Source organism: Harpia harpyja, chromosome Z (genome assembly GCF_026419915.1).
Source record: "Harpia harpyja isolate bHarHar1 chromosome Z, bHarHar1 primary haplotype, whole genome shotgun sequence".
Classification (NCBI taxonomy): domain Eukaryota; kingdom Metazoa; phylum Chordata; class Aves; order Accipitriformes; family Accipitridae; genus Harpia; species Harpia harpyja.
In genome coordinates, this window is record NC_068969.1 from 16,022,889 (window position 1) to 16,045,175 (window position 22,287).

At 41.0% G+C, this 22,287-nt stretch overlaps 1 protein-coding gene across 2 annotated transcripts in view; it reads left to right on the top strand.

The window, feature by feature from the left end:
• PTPRG (protein tyrosine phosphatase receptor type G) overlaps positions 1-22,287 on the top strand; it is a 414,402-nt gene that overhangs the window by 217,645 nt on the left and 174,470 nt on the right. For both annotated transcript variants that reach the window (XM_052776380.1, XM_052776379.1), the window contains exons 3-4: positions 6,667-6,846; positions 11,903-12,051. In XM_052776380.1, coding sequence (XP_052632340.1) covers positions 6,667-6,846; positions 11,903-12,051 — 329 coding nt within the window. The remainder of the gene's footprint in view (positions 1-6,666; positions 6,847-11,902; positions 12,052-22,287) is intronic.

A 22,287-nucleotide genomic window follows, 5' to 3' on the forward strand; every position in this document is an offset into this window, starting at 1 on the left:
ATAGCTGCCAGTCTGTGCTAAGTAAAGCATCCCTATTTATCCAGAGTCTGTAAAACTTGCAGAGGTTCTTACCTGCTGTGGTCCTTTAAGTTACCCATCCAGAGCTGTGCAAGCAAAGGTTGGGAGGTTTTTGTGTGAAGAGGAAATGCTATTTCATTCCATCCATCCTTAAAAACTGGTTGGATTTTGCCTTAAGAGAAGCCTGGAATTTTCCCTTTTATACCCACTGGCGCTGAATGGCACAATACTGTAACATATCTGAAATAGCGAAACACTTTTGGAAATTCCGTGTCAGAGGCTGTCCCCATTGACTTTCAAGTGAGACTGGCTTTTAAGCACTTGAATCCTCTCTCATTTTGTTTCTTGTGCTTTAAGCAGCAAGGCAGCTTGTGTTTGATGCTAGAGGCAACCAGCTTGGTTGGCATCACTAACATACTCAGCCAAATACCACTGCCATCCAAGAAGATACTGAACCACTGCTTAGCAGGACTTTTTCCCTATTTTGGATGATCCTTCCAACCCAGCAAGAAAAGAGCCTTTGCTACTTTACAGGAGCGATGGGCATGCTGCCTCTAGTATAGATCAGGTCTTTGTATGAAGATAGGTTCTGTTGGTGTTACAAAACTGACTGTGCAAGTGAGCAGCAAGAGCCATCTGCATGTGGGGCGGTGAGGCCAAAGTAGGGCTAGAAAGGGGTGAGGGATATAAGCCTTTTTGCAGTGCCCTTTTTCTTACGGCTCTGTAAATATCTGCCTTGCACATAATCCTGGACAAATGATCTCCCATATTAAGATGGTGGGATAGGATGTCCCCACGAAGTGACCAAGTTAATTTGCTTTAATTGCAGAAGGTGAGGGGTTTTGGTTCCTTTGCAGTCATTACTACGATTTTCGTTCAAAAAGTTAAGAGGCATCAGAGACAAAGATTTGTCTGAGATAATTTTGTTAAAAAAAACAACAAGAACAAATAATAAAAAACCTCCAAAATTAAACCCCCTAAACTAGTTCGTTGCATGCCAGGCCTGGGATTTAAAGTCAGATTTTTGTGAAAATGTTAAAAACAAGTGAAATTAAAAAAACCCAACTGTCAGTATTTCTACCTTTTTCCCAACTTGTAAATGAATGATCAAAATCACATTACTTAAAAAATGCTCATGTCTGTTAAACTGTATCTGGATGTTGAGTAAAGGCATATGTGTTACACACCAGTCTGTATCAGAGTAGCTGATCCATTTATTGGAAAATGATTTAAAATCAAGGAAATGCCAGTGGTTTTAATAAGAGATGTTTTAAACAAAAGATTGTGGAAGAAAAATAAACATATATGATTTTTTTTTTAAGTGAAAGTTTTTATACAAGCTTTAATTAGATTTTGGCAGAATACATTATTTTAATGGGTTTTCATTAATGAAATTGCTCATTGTTTTGGCTGTACAGTAAAATGAAGAAAAAAGTAATCTTGAATTCTCTTTAAAGAGCAGCCTGTGTATTAAAAAAACTATTAAAGATACTGCAGTCATTGACAGAAAGATTTTGCATGAGAAAAGAATGCAGAATACATCTAGGAAGCATCAAGTAACTTCAGACGAGGATGGGTGATAACATCTCTGGCGTTACATCTTGTTTGAAATGTCACGTGTAAGAAGCCGCGGTGTTGCTGGGGTGTCTGACCCCAGCTCTGCTTTCGTGCCTTGGAAGCCAGCAGCCCTTTTGCCCCCGATTTCAGCAGAGATAAGGTCAAGTCCCCAGAGACCCGGCTGCAATCCAAAATGAGCTTGCGGGGTTGCCAGCCCCGGGAGATGGATGGGCTCTGCAGCTCCCTGAGCTGCAAGTGGATGTGGGGCAGGATTTCGGTGGAGCTGGAGTTACTGAGGCCGCGGTGGAGAGGTGCTCTGTCTTTTGTACCAGTCCAAGCCGGGGAACAGAGCAAGTGTCTGTGTAGCTCTGCGTGGTGGGACTGGGCGAGAAAACGCCCTGCGGCAGCTGGGAGAGGGTGGCCTCGTCCCTGCAGTGCTCAGGGGATCGCTGCGGCCAAATTCCCTTTCCTCACTGCTTTCCTTAGCGCCCAGCCCCATCCCATCAGTCAGGCGTTCTCCAGTTGCCATGTCATCTTGCTGCCATGCATTTGGTTGACCTGGGCTGTGAATAACCGCCCTCCTTCCCCAGCGTGTGCGCTTACTTGTTGGACCCGAGTGCATGATTTCCTGAGGCAGGACACTGACTTCAGTATCTGAAGATGCCAAATGTTATCAGTCCGTTCTGGTTTTGTGCTGCTTTTGCATCAAATACTCCAGCTCCAGGATGGGGCTATCTGATGCTTACCTTTGCTTGCATCTTCAGTGGAAATGTGTATTATTTATTAACACAGGTGAGGGCTCTTAGCTTGTTTGTTTTTGAAAACCGAATTATTTGTCAGCCCTTAAAAGGCCAATTCAGATTCATTCCAAATTTTATTTGATTAAAGCCACAATGTTTACTGTTGGAAAAATGAAATACAAATAGCTTTAAGTTACTCTGTTTCAGATGGGTAAATGTCACACACAGAATGAAGGGATTTTTTTTTACTAGGTTTAAGTGTAACGGAGTCTTTATTTAGTGTCATGTTTTTATTTAAAAGCATTTATTTAAAGTTCTAAAAAACAAAGAATTCAATAAAGCAAGACAGGTGTAACTGCAAATGATTAATGATATAATTCTCGGTACTTTATTAAGTGTCTAACGCTGAAGAGATTTATACAGTGCGGAATGGCAATTGTGCTTTGATGGAAGGAATAGGTAATCAATACCTGCAAGCTTAGAAAAAGTGTTCTATTTCCTCCTCTAATGATATAGGGTTTTTTGCAAGGCAAGGATGTCTGGAGCATGAGACACTTGGAAGAAGAATTAATTTGAAATCTGTAGTGGAAGATCAGTTTCAATTAAAACTGCACTTGAATGTCCATGGAAAAACAGGCAGTTAGGCCTAAGCCTTCTGATGGCTACCAGTGAATAAATGAATCCCACTGCACTGTTCTTGATTACATTTTATAGGTTGTTGAGCTTATTTTTTCTGGGTAGGGGATAGAATTTATTTACTTTGGTCTCAAGCTCAAAAATAAAAATTTTCTCCTCACGCCCCTAGCCCGCCTTTGCGTTTTCAGGCTAATTGTTAAAGCTGGGATGGCCCCAATCCTGCGCTGCTGGGAATGGAGATGTTGGGGTCGTGGCCTCTATTTCTGTCTAGAAATGCTGCCATAATGGCATAGGTCATATTGCATGTAATAATTTGCATATCAAAAACTTCTGAAAGAAATTAATGGAAAACCTAGCCGTTTATAAAATCCTGTGCTGATTTTAACTAGCAGGTCTTGAACCTCTAAATCAGAGCTTAGCCTTATGACTGTAATTTAGGATGTCAGGACTCTGAGTCACAGCACCAGCACTAAGTTGGGGTTTTGAATTGCTGAGAGAGTTTCATTGCATTAGATTTTTCTTTAATAATTCAGCACCAGTACGGAAACATTTTATGCATGAAAACTAATACTATCGCCGGAAGAGAGCAGATACTGCTAGGCTTTTTTTTTTTTTAAATTATAGATTTAGAAGCAAGTGAAGCTACTGCATTTATAGAAAGAGCTGTATTGCTCTTAAATTAATCCAAACAAGTTAAATTAATTTTTTAAAAAAAGCAGACTTGATTAGTGTTTTTTAAAATGATACAAAGCTATACAAGCCTTTAAAGGTCTGTGAAAAACTACATTTCAGTGAGAGTCAGTCCCAGTACCTAAGTCACTTGAGGTTTTAATTCAACATGGTGGTTTGTTTGTTTGTTTACCCTTATGGTTTATTTTATCCATTTTGACAAGACCGTTTTCAGTGCAAATTGGTTGAGAGCTGGCTATACTTTAAAAAAAAGACTTTGTGACAAGATGCATGGAAGGAACCCTACAGCCCCTGTTAAAATAAATCCACCTACTCCAAAAAAAAAAAACAACCCCTCCCCATTGACACCAAAATACTTAAAAAAGAAAAATTTCAGTGCACAGCTCCTTTTGAATGCACAGCTGAAACCACTGCGATAGCCTCTGTGAGCAGAGTGCTTTTGAAAGGCTCACCCCATGTTTATAACAAAGCCAAAAAACGAGAGCTGGCAGGTTTGATGATTATGTGTAGTACTAAACATTTTAAAGCAAATTCCCAAATTTCATGGAGTAAATGCAAGGTTATATGAAAAGTAAATCTGAATTGCCAATTAATTCACTGCAAACCAATTACTAAGAGCATCCTGATTCAGAAAAAATATCTGTGTTTGAGGGAACACATTTGGTTTTCCCCATATAGGTTTTTTAATAATTCTATTCTCCTTTGTTGTGGTACAGTGGGAAATTAACTGGAATTGGCTTTCACTGACAATACAAGTTGAACCATGGGGTAAACGAAACTGATTTTTAACCTGGGCAGATGATGTAAATGATTTTTAAAGGATGTTGCTATTTTGCCTAATTGTAGTTGAAAGTAAAACACTTTCTTGTTGTTTTGGTTACGATACAGCATTTGTGTGTGATGAGTATAGCACAAAATCTTGCTATTGATTAAGTGTCCTGCATTAGCAGGAAGAATGCGTTTTGCAACTACACAGATTAAAACCCAGGGGCCAAAGAAACTGGCCTTCACAACTGCCGGGTTTGGATGGCACTAATTGAATTTACATACTCTTCTCAGATGCAAGGGTAATAAATGCATACTGGTGCATCATTTACTGCTGTCTGCCTATCGAACAGACATGCTGACTGTGTAGTTCAGAGGTACGATACAGGTATGACATCAGGAGTCTCAGGAGAGCAGAGTTCAACTCTGGGTTGTAACTTGGTTTTGGTAGATGAGCTTGGGCAAATTGTTTCCCTTCTCAGGCCATCAATTTCCCTGTCTTTACATGAGAATAATGTTGCTGATCCCTGCTGTAAAGCATTTCAAGAACTGTGAGCGAAAAGCACTTTACAAGAACTCTGTGCTGTTATTTCAGGAGCTTAAACTGCTGTTTGCATTCACAGGAAGATAGAATCATAGAATCATTTCGGTTGGAAAAGACCTTCAAGATCATCAAGTCCAGCCATTAACCATGCCCCCTAAACCATGCCCTAATCTCTTAGTCTCTGTTAATACAATTTAAGAGTTGGAGAGGGAGGTTGTAAGAAAAATTGAAATTCACTGGAGATCCTCCTGCATGTGCTGCTGAGGGTCGCAGGTTAGAGCTGGTGGGGATGACAAGGTCTTTGCCTGAAACCTTTTATTTTCACGTATTATTTTTATTGACTCTTCATGCTGGAGAACCTTGCAGAATGGGCAGGGTGAGTTAGGGCTGTGGCAGACAACCTCTGGCAGATTTAGTGGTGGTTTGCGATACTACCTTTTGCAGCCCCACTGCCACACCATAAGACACTGCTGTTTTTCTTCTCCCAGCAGCAGTGCTTGTGCAATCTTGTCACGAAATTTAGTTAAACAATTTGGGGGTTGAGGACTCATTAATACACCAAAAAGTAATCTGAAGCTGGTGAAAGCTCCAGAACAGGAGCAGGACGCGCTCTTTCTCCTGTGCCTTGTGGGTTGGGTGGACAGCTGCGATAACACTGAGTATCTTAAACTACTAAAAAATACTTTCAAGCATTTTGCTAAGCCTGTGAGGACCCTGATGTGCTGGGGCGAGAAGCTGCTGGTGCCATTTCTCTTCACAGCTGTAGCATGCTCATCTCTTACCGACCTTGAACAGTGGCTAGTGATGTGCTCACAAAATACAGAAGCTTATATTGCTTTCTAGAACTTAAACTACTCCCTGCAATTTTTTTAAATAAATAAAAAAAGAGAGTAGAGGGGTGTGGAGAGGAGGAGAGGTGACAGTATTTGGCTCTGTGTCTGCTTTTGGCTAGCTGTCATGTAATACGGATGGCTCTGATGCGCCCAGGTACAGCCACATATGCAAGACACTGCCCATCAGTCCTTGGAGCTTCTCATTTACTGCTAATGTTTGACTTGACTTGTTTTGAGAGAGTAGTTTACATCAGGTGAGAACAGACTGTGGAGCAGCAAAAGAAAGTTATGGTATTTTTTTGACAGGTCATTGTCCTCTTTACTTCATCCACCCAGAGTAATTTATTTTTTTCCCTTTGTTGTCTTCTTTAAATTTAATAGTATATATGTAGCTTAATACTTTCTTTTTATCTTTTCTGGCTTCAAAACCTCTAAAAGAAATGAGATCGTTAATAAAGATCCTATTATCTAAGCAGAGTATTGCACAAACACAAGTTAATGGGTAGCTGTTACATTATTTGTTTCATGAAAAGGTAAACTGTATAGTAATATATTAAGGTTGAAGCTTTAGGAAAGTTCCTGTAACACCATGCTAATTGATAACATATGCACAAGGGGAACTTGGGAATTGCAGATAGTTTTATAGAATAGTAATTAAAAAAAAAAGGCCATTGTTCATTACTGCTAGAGGCAAAGTTGGAGTACTGCGCAAAGCTAATGGATTTCAATCTCCTCATAAGTTTACAAGTCTTAACCTCTTTCAAATGTGAGAAGTGTAACTGTGGTGGAGTTACCTGGGGAGCTTAAGTGCTTCATCCTCTTAAGAGTTATCCAGAAGTATTGAGCCACTGGAATGTTAATTGGCATTGGTATTTTTTAACAGGTACCTATGGTCCCGAGCACTGGGTTACTTCCAGCGAGAAGTGCGGAGGGTCTCACCAGTCTCCCATAGACATCGTAGACCATCAGGCCCGTGTTGGAGATGAGTATCAAGAACTGCAGCTTGATGGTTTTGACAATGAATCTTCAAACAAGACTTGGATGAAAAACACAGGAAAAACGGGTATGTTCTTTTCTGTTTGTATCCATAGTCTGCCTGCAGTCAATTAAAAATTCAAGCCATGTTCCACCCTCCTCCTTTTCCATTGTTCTGTTGTTTGGGTTTTGCTGCCCCCCTTTTTTTTTTTTTTTTTTTTTTAAATATAATTTTCCAGCAGCAGCCACCTATCTCTGCCTCTGCATTCTGTGCAAAGCTAGTTCTGCAGATTGATTTTAAGGGGTTTTTTTAAGGTTTTCTTTTTTTTTTTTTTTTAGGTTCTCAATATAAAATAATTCTCTTGGTAGTCAGTTGTTCCTCAGCATAAAAGGCTGTATAAGAGTTTCAAGGTGTAACCTTGAATTATCAGCTTTGGGAGACTGTAACATCTAATCCAAAAGAATGCTGAGATGCAAGGCTCGGGGGAAGGAAAGGGGAAGTCTTAGAAATTGGAAGGTTTTAGAGAAGAAAGAGCAATAACTGCTCAGAGTAGTGGGGGCTTATTAATGTGTTTCTGATATGATTATAGCACTGTGTTCTTCACTTAACTGAATCCTCTTCTGCTCTGTCTGTTCTGGCTTTTAGAGAAAAGAACAGTCAGAGCACTGCTTATTTTTACCAAAACAGTTCACCGAAAGGTCAAGGTTGATTTATATGCAAAGCTGCATGCATTTGATTACTCTTTAATTCTAAAAATGTAAAAAGCAGAAATTATAAGGCCACCCTCTTCATTTGGCAAGGTCAAATATTTTTAGGGAATTGGATTAAACCACTAATTAATTCAATTTTATTTATTGGAAGTATTTTTTTATCTTTATTAACACTCGACGTGCATCTCTATAGTGCTTTATGTAACGTGTCTCTAGTCAGAGGTCTGCTAGCAAAACCCAGGGCATGTACCTGCTCCAGGAGTTTGCAGCACAGCTGTGCATGCAGCGTGACCTCAGATACACCCATTGCTTCCAGGGGACTTTGGATCTGAGCCACAACCTGGAGTCCAGCAAACGCTTCAGATCCAGTTCCAGCAATTCAGGATCTTAGCAGGAGTTGAGAGTTATTGCCCCTCAGATGAAATGGAGTGACAGGCTGTGATCCTGTTTTCTTTCACCGCAAAGCAAATCCAGTTAACATAAACCACCACCAAGCATAGCTTGGGTTTTTGCTGCATTACTGAGGGTTTTTTTCCAGCTTCACTAAGAAATGCTCCTCTTTGCTTTGAAAGCCTGACTTTGTTGCCCTTTGTAGCAACACGAGGTTCAGGCAAGGTTGAATGCTATGGAAATTTGGTGTTTAATTAATCCATTCATGTTATGCACCCTGCCCTTTTGGTCACAGAGGGGTGTTTGTAGTAACCAGCAATAAATGTAATTAGAAACACCACAAAAAAGTGATACACTATTCTTCTAAGAAAGATGCTAATGCTATACTATATGTGTAATAGGAATGTATTGCTGCACATAAAATAGGAAACCATGTTGAACTGAAACGTGCCAGCAAATTTTCCAGTCTCCATGCAGTTGGCAATGAAAGCTGTATCTTCAGTCTTCTCTGCTGGGTGATTTTAGCACTGCTGCTATATTTGATTTCCTCACCCATTGGGGTATGGATTTTTGCTGACAAGTTATTGCTTCGCAGAGCAACAGTAACTGTCACTTTTCTTGGTAACTTACGGCCTTTTACTGGTAACGTGAAGACTCTTTTTGCCTTGCTGTCATCCCTGATTTCTTCTGCTGAGCTCTTAACTCCTCCCTTATTTTATCAAGTCCCATTCCTTTTCTTGGTTTTCTGACCTTTTGAAGAAACTTGCCTGGGATTAGTTTTTAAGGTGGTAAGTGGTAGAGCAGCAAACCAAGTAGGATGTTTTGGCTTGTGGGTAGAACATAGAGGCAGGCTGTGCCATAAATTGCGATGCATTTTGGCAGCAGAGTCTTGGAGCAGATGGCCGCATGAGACCTTCATATTGCAGACTGACAGAGACAGTAAACTAAATATCTGTTTAAGCAATGGTGATGGATGTGGAGGGCATTTCTCAGCAATTAATGACTGGTTAAAAGAGACAGGAGTCCGAGGGAAAGCCAAAGGCCCTTACCCTTGACGCTCATTAACTGGCAGGAAATGTGTTACTTGGGTTATTGTTATTGCTATTGGACCTAATAATTTTTTTTAGGATAGAACAATTAGTTATTTTTATGCTCTGAAATGTTAAAAGGTAAAGAGATTATTGCTCTTTAGATTTGTTGTGCTCTTTCTTGTTTTCCCCCCCATATAAGGTAAAGGACACACAATGTACAGAAAACAGTGTTTCATTCAGAAAATGGAAATGGATCCATTAAGCCCCTGTCTTGACTAGAAATGCCTTTGTGCACGATTACACTGGCAGAGGCACTAATGTGGGTTCGATTTCATCACCATAGTAGCTGGTTCCCAAGTGGTAAAGATCACTTGGAGAGTATAAGCACATTTCATAGTTGTATTTGCATTAGCTGTTTTCATTTGTGCCACCTTGTAATCAAGCATTAGCTGGTGTCAGCCGGGCCTGAGGCTGACGAGGCTTCTTCGAGTCCGACCTGCCCCGTGGGAAGAGCGCACGTGGGAGCATCCTTGCCAGCATTACACAGACATTGCCACTTTACACCTTTTTAGGTCACTGAGAACTTCTAAAAACTCATTCGACTTAGAGAAACCTACTAAAATTTCTGCCAGAGATGTGTTTTTGTTAAGTACTTTTCCTACGTGATGTGCATCACTCTGGCTGGTCATGACCATCAGAGCCTCTCTGCTAAGGCAGGGGAAGAGCTGCTTTGTATCCAGGTTTATTTTTGCTCTCACAAGGGTGATAGGGATACAGCTCCAGCCCTGACCCTGCAAATGGCATCACACAATTGTGATCCTGGTGGCTGTGCACCACCTCCTTTGGTTTTGTAATCTCAATTACATAGTATTTTCAGTTAGTGGGCTTTGGGGGTTGATTCCTTGCTGTGCACTCTACAGAAATCATTGTGTAAAAGCAGTGGCTCCCAAAGCCCGGTAAGGTGATGTTTGGTTATTCCAGTCCTGAATACTAGAGATTACATGGAAGGGAGGGAAGACCCCAAATCACTGGCAATAAGAGGATGCTGCTAAGATAGGAAGGTGATGGGAACATGTGTCGTACAGCTCAGCAGTGTAAGATATACTGTAAAATTAACAATTAGATGAACATTTCAGGTTGTACATCCTCCTAATTATCCTTTTAATTATTCATCTAAAACAAGTAAAATGACCCCTGACAGAGCCATAAATGATTTAGGAACTATCAAATATTTATTAGATGCAACTGAATCCCCACAGAGGTTTTTAACAGATGCACACGAATCTGCTTTCCTGTATTCCTCATCTCCTACAATTTTATCTATGGAATTTATAACCAACTGAGTGAGATTTTCAGTATTTAAAATACTGCTGAGCTTATTGGGAATCTTTTAAGGGAGGAAGAGAGCAGTGGTGCTTTCGGTCACCCGTGTTTCACAGATCTGGTGTAAGAAGACAGTGACCACCAGCAGTACCCTGGCTGACGCAGGCAGTATCCTCTAGCCAGTCCTGCACCTCCCGTCTTCCTGCACAAACACTTGGATGCAAAGGGAGTGCCGAAGGAACCAGAAATCACGGAAGGAAATACCCCCGGGATGTCGCTGGCACAATTTAGAAACATCTGAACGTCTCGTGCAAGTTAACACTTAGATGGTTTTAACATAAACAATTTAAAGTTGAGATGTGTCTGAATTGTACAATTGCACCTGAGATGAGGCTGCTGTAGCGAACTGCGTGTACTCACGGGAGGGCAGCCCTGGTGCGGCCAAAAGCCTAGCCTTCAGCGAAGCCTGCTACTGATTCACCAACAGAGGAATAACTTTTATTTCGCAACTAGTTTTTTTTTGTTTTTTTCAGCAGTGAATAAAATCCTCCCTCTTACATAATAAAATTGGATTTGTATTACTATTCCCATTGCGATGACACAGTTGGCTTGAGAACACAGAGAAATCCTTGTGGGTTATGCTATTCCCATTAAAAAAAAAAATCAAAAAAACCAACCCAAAAACTTTAATCATAGGATTCTGGGCACAGCAAGCAGTGGTCTGCAATGGCTTTTACAAGAACAAAATTCTAATTTTAGTTCTGTTTTTAAGCAACAGTTTTGTAAGGGATGAGCAGAAAGGATTTTGTAGGGAGTAATTTTTAGGAATCGTGCATATTAAAAATGGGAGATGCTAGAAAGGCAGGTGATCTTGTAGTGAGAGCAGCAGACAGGAATTCTTTGAAAGCTGGATTCAGCTCTTGGTTGGACCATAGACCTCCCCTGTAACATGTACCAGCTTCCACCATATGATTTTGCCCTCTATTTGGACCTACAGCTTTTATTGTTACATAAAATACAAAGGCTTTTGGAAATGAAAAGGAAATACAAAGAAGATCCTTTTGACCCTTATTGAATCACATAATAATAATGTCAGAGTTACTGTAATAAAACCCAGTTCTTATGGAGGACGTCTCATGAGTGGGTCTCAGAAATGTTATTGTTACTCTCCCCATTTTATAGAAAGGAGGAGCGGGAAGGCTAAGGAAAGTACCTGCCATGTCCAGCAGTAGAGGTGGGACAGGGCACAGGGGTTCCCCTCCCACCCCCCAACAAAATAGAGGAAATCCCACAAACAGAGGATCCCTTCTTTTCCTAACTTGTGATCTACAGACCTTCAGTAGTTTGTAAGGCCAAGGAACGTGATCAGCCATTAGTCTCTGGAACCACATTAAACAAATTTTGATGGAGTTTGCCATTTAAATTCTAATCAAAGTCCAATAAGGAGGGCAAAAAGTCCTTGAGAAATTTGGACGGGATTTTCTATAGTCTGTGTAACTTCATCACTTCCATAATTAGCCAGCATTACTTGTAGACTTTTTTTTTTTACACCAATCCCTGTAAAGAGGAAAATGATGACCCGACATTTTACTTGCATTAGAAAAAGTATTCTAATATAATGAGCAAAACCTGTAAATGCTTCAGAAAAACCGTGCTAAGAATGTCTTTCTCCTTGTTCTGTGTGTGCAGTTGCTATCCTGCTGAAGGACGATTATTTTGTCAGTGGTGCCGGGTTGCCGGGCAGATTCAAGGCAGAGAAAGTGGAGTTTCACTGGGGTCAAAGCAACGGATCAGCTGGCTCTGAGCACAGTATCAATGGCAAGAGGTTCCCCGTTGAGGTGAGTGGAAAGACATGCGCTTATGTTCTCGAAAAAAATGAAGTCAGAATGTATTGCTGTAGTTTGAGACGACTGTGAAATAGGGCAATGTTTCCTTCAGTGAACATATCACTTTCAAGGCCCTTCTGGCCCTCGCAGCACTCTATCTATCATCTCTTATGTGCTTTTGCAATGTCAGCTCTGAGCTCTGCTTTGCTAGCATTGCCAGCTTTCATGTCCCATGGGTTAGGTTGCAAACAGCCACGTTTCTCCCATAAGCTTTTCATGTGTGGGAAGATCTCCTTGCGAATATCCACAAAGTGACCTCGTTGTCCTCCAAATCTTTCCTTTCCCCTGATGCTTACAAACAAATAGCAGCGGTGTGGGAGCCGTCGTGCTGAGACCGCTGTCTTTCATCAGTATAGCTTCCTTGCACACGTACGGCCCTTTCTCTACCTGTATTCAGCTGCGGTCCCTTGCCTTGTACTAACGGGACGTCTACATAGATCTGTGCAAACAGCCATGCGTTTGCTCTGCCTGTGCAGGAGCCAGCTGGACCCGAGCCAGCCCCGGTCTGACAGCCGCCCAGCTTTCGTAGCAGAGCACTGTGCCGCAGCGGGAGCAAGGTATCGGCTTGGGCACGGCACCCTGCAAACGCGGCCGTGTTCAGAGCACGGGGCTGGGCGACTGTCTGCAGCTGACCGTGAGGATGGCCTTGAGATGGCAGCGAGGGTCCCGGCGCCGTGGGCTGCTGTGGAGCCTGGGGTGCGGTTGGGTCTTGGCTTGTCGCTGATAGTCCTAGGTCGCTCTGTCATCAGTGCAATGTTTTCCCTGTCAATAGAGTTTGTTGATGCTTTTTACCCTATATTCAAGGTCTTGCATGGTGAGATAAAACAGATGTTATCTGGACTTACCTTTGCCTGTCGGTAAGCCGATAAGCACTTTCAGAGCATGGCATGTGGACCTGAACAGTTTGCGGGGAGTTGCGCTTGCCCGGAAAGTTCACGTTTGGGCAGAAATGGGTGTCTTGTGAGCTGGGTCTTGCAAGAACTTGATTCAGCCCCCAGCTTGCCATAACTTGTCACATGTGGCTTTAGCCAAGTCACATTTTTCAGGAGGTGGGAAGGGGCTTCCAAAGCACAAAGGGAGGTTGTAATAGACTCTGGTGCATGACTAAAACCTCCGATTTTCACCTCCCTGCTCCAACTGCCCCATAACACAAGAATTGGAAGCCATTTTTTGTCTCCCAATTCTGAACCTGTACGTTGGATGTTCTGTGAGGTAGAGATTTTTATCTTCTTTTTAACAAGCTTTTTCAACAGTTTCTGGCATGATGTATAGCTGTGATTTCTAACAATGGGCCACCCCTGAACAACATGGAGCAAAGGCCCAAACATTGTCATGCTGCCGTGTCTGCCTCAGTTGGCAATACTGGTATTTGTAAATCTATTTCTGCGTAGTGGAAGGAGCACTCAGGAAGTCTACAGAGCCAGTCAACTCCTCTGTTGAAATTTCAGGGAGTGGAGATGGTAAAGGAGCCCGGGCCTTCTTGTTTGTGTCAGAAATAGTATTTCCACTTCACAAACACTTTTTTATGATGCTAAGCTTGATGCTTATGATGCTGGCTTGATGAATGGAAGCTATTTTGCTTTGGAAAAAAGCAAATTCCTAAAAAATAATTTTTCTTTGGTTTAAATAGTCTTCATTTTCTTTTCAATTGGTTGGAATATTAATTTTTTCTACTTTAAAATTGGAAAAAAAAAAAAAAGGAAGGAGACTGCCTTTCAGAATTTAGGTTACTTGTTTATGACTGCCATGCAAAATAAATTGCTCTATCAGATAGGTTTAGTGTTAATCCTAATAATGAAAATGTAATTTCCCAAGTAACTTGTATTCACTGCAATGACATGAACGTCTGTTCTCTGGCCTTCCTAGGTATGATGGCATTAGCAGAATTCCCACAGCCTTTTCTTTACTATTTTGTAAAGGACGAGCAGTTTCCAAACCAAACCTTTCCCTGTTATGATGCTATCTATTTCCTACCCAAGAATTCCAAATTTCAATCATGTACTGAAAAGGATTTTCATGGGTGGATTTTGAAGGGTCCAGTAGGTCTAAGGTGATGAAACTGAGTCCTTTTTCCCAATACATGCAAAACCAGTCCTCACAGTTGGGATTAGACCTCTCAAATAGTAACTGTACATGCATGCATGGTGGAGCTTTTAATTTGTAATGCTAATTGTAGTTCAGCTTGCAACTGTCTGATGCAACCCTAATTGCCTGGTGCTGGGAGGTCTGTGCCAGAAATACTGTACTTCATTTGAGAAGTGGCATTTCTAGGAAGGCTCTGGAAAGGAAAACCCAAACTCCTATCCTACAGAAAGGAAAGCCCAAATCATTCTGATTATTCTGAGCCCATGGATGTAGGTAAAGCTTTTAAGGAGCGTACAGGTATAGGCATTCCAGGTCTGCGGCAGTTACAGTGGCGATACAGCTGAAAGGAAACATTTTCTGAGTCTAATTGTGCAACCAGATGTGGACTATGCAAAACCCATTAGTTCCAAAGCACATCCCAAGGGAATGCAGATAGATCAGCTTCATCCATAGACTCTGCTCTGTGCGCATGAAGTTTAGATGTTTTTTCCTCTGGGAAACAAAGTGCTTGTTGGTAGTCTTTTTTTCTTGAAGAGGATGCAGAAACTAATTAGAAATGTCAGATATAATACAAAGCATTATTGTTTGACCATGTTGTTTGGTTTTTATTATTACAACTAATGTGTCAGATGGTGAGGCTGTCTACGTTAATTGGTTTCCTTCATTGAAGCCCATCTGGATCATATTTTTTTGTGATTTATATGTTAAATTAGTTTGTAAGATATATGAGAACATCCTTTTGTTTCCTGCTTTAAAGGCATGTTGGATCAAAGGCGTATTATCTTGCAGTATTTTTATGCATATGTAGCATATTGTGATTCCTTTTCAAACCATGGCATATGTAATGGTATTCTTTCATTATGTGGTCTTGATTTCTTATTTATTGATTAGATTTTCCTTGGTGATACTTGAGCCTTAGGAAGCAATTATGAGCTTGGCTGTCTCTGAAGTAGCATTAATGAATGGAGATGTCCACGTGCTTCAAACTTTCATCCACAGCCAGGTTCCAGTTTGATACCAGGCCTGGTCAGCACTGGCCTGAAGTTTCTTTTTCCCTCCTTTTTGCCATTTTAGCACCATCATTTGGGTGAGGCCAGGAACTAGCGCTGTGCTGCTGAAGATTAAAGTGATACCATTAGCATATTGCTGTGCAAGTGGAGCGCGAATCCTAATAAGTATGTGGGCTCTGTGCCAGCTTAGAAAAAGTCTCTCCTTTTTTCTTCAAGTTAAGAAAAGTTTTTAACATTGCATTCTCTAAATTTTAATGAATTGCTGACTCCTTTGTATTTTGTTATTGTTTTTCTCCACTATAATTATTCAGGTTTTTCTTCTTCTTTCTGAAGTCGAAACGATATAAATGAACATGCAAACCCTAGAAACCATTTAAATGGTGAAGTGACAAAATTAAAGAAGATGAGCTTCCCTTAGGCCAGGAGAGAACCCAGGTTCCCCTCATTAGAGCCAAGAGGAGTAATTGCAGCACTTTAATCTCCAGTGTCACTGCACCGGCTAGCAACCCTGCCTGCGCAGAGCTTGCGGCGGGCAGGGCATGCTGTGCGGGCTGCCTGCTAGGAGGGAAACCCAGCACTTAATATTTCATAGGCAAGCGAACAGCTGATGTGGCAGTGCTGTGCTGGCAGAGTTCGGTACCACCGTCCCAGCGTAACTCTGATTTTTGAGCTGCTTCGTACTCATTTTTATGCAAAATGCTGATTATTTCTGTGAAGAGCAGAAATCAGAAGAGTGATTTTAATCATGGCTGTGTTAATTTGATGTGAGCTTTGGCTGTTTATGAGCTTTCTCTTTAATGGTGCTAATTGTCAGTTATAATATGAACATCATTATACAGTAATATACAGTAATTTATTTAGTAAATGAGAATCTTATTCCAAGGACCATACTGCAATATGCCATAGAGACCTCATCCCTTTAATCTTACATGAACAAACTTGCACTGTTTAGGCCAAATTGGTAATAGGAACATCAACTGGGCTTCTGAAATAGCAATATGATTTCGTACCCACAAGTACCAGCATGCGTGGGTTTGGAGATCTTGAGTTTTTCTCTATTTAAAAAAAAAAAAAAAACAAACCAAAAACCCAACAAAACCCCACAAACCATTCCAGCAGAAAATGAAGAGCTAACACCCTTTCATGGCGATTAACGAGCTTTTGCATTATATTGATAGATTCATTTTACTAAATTATTATTACAAAACAATCATTTGCATTCACAATTCTTGCTCTTATTTAAGTGTGTTTCTTAGAACACTTTCCAGGTTCTAATGGTGTCTTTGTTCTTGCTACTTCTTTGATTTTCTTCCTTTTCCCTTTGAATATACATACTAGCTTCAGCGTGGTCTAGTTCTACAGCTAGTTGCTCTAATTTGAATGCTCAGATCTCCTTGCCAAAGTTTATCACTGTGTGCCATCCTACTACTCATTATATTGCTTAAATTCTGATGTTTTATATTATCACAGGCAGAAGACAATCATGTCATTAATGTGGAAGAAATGTGTGGTATTCAGTGCACAAAAACCTTTACTACAGGGAATAAACTGAGACTAGTTAATGTTTTTTTTGTTTTATCCTGAATATCAAGTTTTCCTATTCACACCTGGAGTCATCTACAGTATATGTCCAGCCTTTTGTCCACCTGTGGATGGCAGGGGTTATTTACTTTTTAATGTTAGAATCGGAGCTTTCTCTGTTCTTTAGTTTTACTCTTGGTGCATTTGTAAGTCTGTTTAGATTTGTGCATGCTTTTTGATGTTAAGATGAACATATCACAGTATGTTTTCTTGATATACAGGAGAGAACGAACACCTTGTGTTGCTGTGTTGTAGCTGGGTTTGTTATTTCTGGCATCCAGCATATATGGTAATTGTAATTTTGCAAAGATCTCTGGCATTGACTTCAAGCACAAGTAAAGACTAATTGTGAAACAGGGAGCCAGTGTTGGTTTTATTTCCTTTTATTTCATTTACTAGTTGCTCTTCAACTTTCCTTGCCTCCATCTGGCAAGATGTAGCAAAGCAGAAGTCAATAGATGATGGAGGGACCTAAAGAGGACCACTGGGAATATATCACAGTGAGAGACTTTGACTGTCTGAAGTAATTTTACTGTAATATTCTCTCCAAGGACCAAATCCACACTTACAGGGTGATACTTCGAGCTCCTAGTGACTTTGATGGGAGATGTGCTGGTGAAACTCTGAGTAAGGATTTGGCTCCATACTCATGCTGTCTGTGCTGTAGAGTGTCCAGGGAATTTAGCATGCACTGCTTATTCTATCTACATCTCTTACAGCACCCCTGACTTAATCATTCAGACAAGGAGATGGCTTGGGGATTTTCACATTTAATTATTTCCCCCCCCCCTTTTTTTTTTCCAAACTGATTCTTAGCATGGTTTTTTCAGTCTGTTTTCTTGCAGTCTTCTGTCTCCCCTTTCCCCACAGTCTGCAGGGGTCCAGATAGCCGTAAAATACTCTAAAAATACAAGGTGCTAAAAAGCCAAAACTGCTGCTCTGTCTTATCTCCAGTGAAGTAAGATTTTACTCCAGGAGTCTCCAGACTTTACTCCTCTTTGCTCTTCACTGCTTTTAAAACTTGTTCACATTTCCTCATCATCAGGATATTGGTGTGTCATAATTTTAAAACATAGAATGGATGGATATTTCAAGCACATGGCTGAGTTTCCATCATGTTGCACTGTAAAGACCGTGAGCAGTGCAAGTTAAACATCATCTTATAACTCTCTGGTTTACCATTTTATTTTCCTTAGTGTAGCTGATACACTGTTTCCTCACAGTTGTCTTTAGTGCCTCCCATATACTGACAGGAGAATCAGTTGAGACTTTAATTAATGACTTTATTGCAGTCAAGGTTCCATTTTAGTGCAGAATGCTTCATCTTGTAGTAGTGAAATATTTAGTCTCCATCTGGCTGATCTTTTCTGTGAATGCCCCGTGATAATTAAGAAGAAACATGAGAGGATGGTCTGAAATTAAAATATGTTTAGTGGAGGGGTTAGTGTATCTTGGGACTGTTCTTGTAGAGACCCAGACAAAATTTAGGGACGTAACAGCAGTTTGGTTTTATGGCAGCATCTTCTCGCTGCCTGCCAGGCCCCAGTAATTTCTAGAGTGAGTTGCAAATGTTACAACACATCCAGAGTTTTATTTTGAAATAACTATCCAGTAACACGAACCAGATATAACTCTTTTTATGTTGGCTGGGAATGTCCTGCTTTCCCCGAAGGATTTCCACTGTCATGTTGAAAAGGTCGGAGGCAGTAGCACTACACTGCAATTACGGTATGTTAATGATGAGCTAAGAGTTGTACATTCCTCTTAACATAAAGCCCTTATTTTCTACATGATTAATTGGAATCTGGAAAGACTGACAAGGAAAAGGAGGATCAGATGGGGTGAAAATAAGAGATAAGAGGCTGACAGCCAGCTCTTGTTGTAAAGGAGAGTTATTTTGAATAGGAGAAAAAAATCAATACAAAGGTTGGAGAATTTGACAGAGTTATAAGAGCTACTTTAATGAAAGGTAGCAGATTCAATAGGATTGTTACTTGAAATGTGGGATTGTCTGAGTTAGAAAAATGTGACTGTCTCTCCCCAGCTGTAAAGGTGAGCTTACGTGCTGAGCTTACTGGGTACTTAGGCCGCTGGATTTACTGGTATTCACTCTGGGCACTCAATGTGGCAAGAAAAGGGAAAAAATGTATGGGAGCTTGCTAAATTCTGTTCTTCTAGAACAGTTACTTGATTATGGGAGGAGAAGGAAGAGGACAGCAGGTGATAGCTATTTCTGCTGCTTCACCATGTTAGGTAGCTACCATGTTAGATTATCTGGCAGGCTTCTGTAAGGTAAAGTGTTTCCTTATGAGAAGGTAACTTCATTTGGCCCTGGCTGTAAGGAGCGAGCTAGGACTTTGATAGACTCAAAGGGACATTTAGCAGGAGCTCTTCTCTGACATATCCATGTCAGCCTCCTTCCCCCAGCAGTGATGGTGAGAGGTGAGTGCAGGTAGGGAGGCTGGGTGTGGAGGCTTTGTAACCCAGGTTGGAGCTGAGGCGAGGAGTCAACTGAACCTTAGCATCCCTGCAAGCAAGTACCTCTTGGACAGAAGCACCGCTTCATTTAGTATGGCTAGGTACGGGGGCTTCAGTAATGCTGTGAAAAGAAATTTGCTCCTGCAGCTATTAGAGGGCTATTTCATTTCTCTCAGTGGAAATGGCCACCTCAGTCTTAAACAGGAAGCCAAGTTTTCCAAAATCGCTCATAGCTTTTTAAGTTTGGGAGCTTAGACACAGGAAGGCAATTTTTTCAGAGCCAAATGCACAGCCATGAAGTGCGTGAGGTGAAGAGAGGTGAGCTGCAGGTCAGTTAAGTGTCCCTGGGCTGCGGGCTCTAAGCATGTGTACACGTGCACCAAGTGCGCAGGTCGGCTGTGCACAAGGGTCCTGGGACATTGGTTAAAAACACGTGAAGTTTGATAAGGGCTCAGCACTGCCTCTTTCCGTCAGGCAAGTCTAACAGTCCTGGGGCTTTGGGACGTCTTTCCCTGGAGATGTATGACCCTTCGTAGTTATTCCAATAGGCCCTCTGGAAATAACAAAGAAAGATAACATTTGGCAAAAAAATAAAGAAACATTGCACAAATGTGTTAAGAAGTGATAATGTTTCCTTGGCACACAAAAAATCAAAACAAAACCTTAATGTGGTTAATGGGCTTCTTGGTAGCTTGTTGCCCAGTAGTTCCCATGGAAGTCATTTCACTGGGTCCCAAACAGTGGGAATAGATTTCACCAATGTTAATCATGATTTAAGGCAGCAAGCAGGAAATTATTTAAATTGTCTATTATACTGGTGCTTTACTGATTGCATTTTTGTTTTTTTGGTTTGTTTTTCTTTTTTCCTGAAGGATTCTAAACAGTTGCTGTAATTTCATGCCAAGAGAATAAATTACGTCAGCCATGTTTTTCGCAGTTAGAAAACTCAGTACATTTATTCAGGTTTTACTTTTTTTTTTTCTGTTTTATCACATGTTAAAGAACTGTTTTATAAGGGATGATGACCAAAAGCTTGTATAAACCAGAAAGGAAGATGCATCTTGCTGTCTGGTTATTCGTGTGTCCAAAAAGGTTTTCACTAAAATGGGTTTTATAATGCGGGTCACCGAAAGGCTTTTTAATTCTAGGAGGAGACAGGCTGTGAAATGCATTCACTGTGGACTGTTCTGATCAGTACTATCATATTTACATTGTTGCCCTCCCACCTGAATCCCTCTGCTGTCTCTTACACAGAGTTTAAAAGCTTTTGGGGACAAAGAGCGTCTCTCTGCTGGGTTTGTGCAGCACCTGCCCCAGTGGAATTCCTGCTCTGGGATACAGCAGTGCTGCTGCTGCTATAACCCCAGGCTTTGCAGGAATGAATTGCTTTGTTTTTTCTATGATAAAGCTTCACATGATGTAAGAGATCAGGCAGCAGTATGAGTGTAGTCCCTGTTATTTCCCCAGTTCACAGGCACTGTATTTCCAGACAGGATGGGAAGGTAAACTAAAGTTGAAAAAGGATCTAAAACACAGCAAGAGTTTACTGTCTGGTAGAAATGAAATAACAATCAAGTGGTTGAAAATGAGGAAAAAAAGGTATGTGTTTGCTCATGCTTTGAGACACACAGCACTCATCTTTCTGTAAATAAAAAACAATTTGGGGAAAATAGTCGTATCCCTGAATACGTGTGTCCTCCTACTCCCTATTTTTCTACCCAGCTCAATAAGCAAAATTCTGTATTCTCTAATTAGTTGGGCTTTTCAGCACATGCCTCAAAAGGCTAATAATGTCCTTTTCTATCACCATCCCATCTAGGCTGGCTGTCCTCAGAGGGGGGCTTTCCTTTATCCTCTGGCTTCAGAGAGGAGGCAAAGCGGGCTCATATTTCCAGGAAATCGCAGCCCCTTCTGCTTCCTGCCTGCAGCTGCCTCCAGCGCGCTCACTGCCTGGGCAGGAAAGCCTTTGTTATTGTATCCCTCAAAGAGGGCTTGGGTATCGCTGTCCATTGACCATTCAGGAGGGTTTTTTTTATAAAACGTAGCTCCTGATCTACACGCATGTAAGAAATACAAATTTTGGCTTCCTACCAGAATTAGAAATAGCATTACCGGGTGGGAAAGAGCTTTTCCCCCTGCAGTGGGGTAACAGTTTGTTAATAGTTTGTTCAAGCACAGAAAATGGCACCTGGTCTGCCAAAAGAGCATTAGTTTCTCCAGAGGGAACTGTTAATTGTCTAGGAAAAGAAGATTGAAAGTGTCTCCCTAATAAGTTAAGGATGAATCATTCTTCTCTGGGACTGGGGGCAAATCTGATTTTTGAACAGACTCTCAGACACCAAATAAAGAATGGAGAGACAACCTTGCTCACCCCGGGTGGTGAATGTAACTTGAGAATTAAAAACATGCGTTAGCACAAGATCTATCACACATTTGTTATGGAAGGGAGAGAGATCTTTGGGATTTGATCATGCCAGGGATGGATTACATTTCTTGAATTTTGTCATTTTTGTCTTTATAGAGCTTTTAACTACATGCTGTGTTTTGAAGTTCATGCCTGCAACACCGCTTGTGTTTGCTCTTTACCTTAACCAGCTTGCTGTAAGGGTGATTTTAGTTGATTTTTATTCCTACATCAAGGCCTTCCATTCCTTCAGGGTGGTGGTGCCTACAACTAAGATAACAAATTCAGTGCTCAATGCCTGCATGCAGCGCTCAAGGGTTTTCAAAGAGTAGCAGATTTAACTTTTTAGAATGCAAAACTACCCACAGATGAGTAGCCAAAATTACAAAATTCATTTGAAAAGAAGGGGAAACCTTTTTTCTTTAGTTTCTCATCACCCTTGGTTAGGCAGGAAATTCTGTTCTCCTTTCTCTGAGGTCTAGATCCTCTTAGGGCAGCCTTGAGGAGAAGGTGGCTTGCTGAGAGTTGAGTGACACATTTAATCTTGTGGAGGCACATACCAGGCAGGACCATAATATCCCTTAAGAAAAAGAAATGTCATTACATTCAGTTCAAAATAGGAGATTGGAG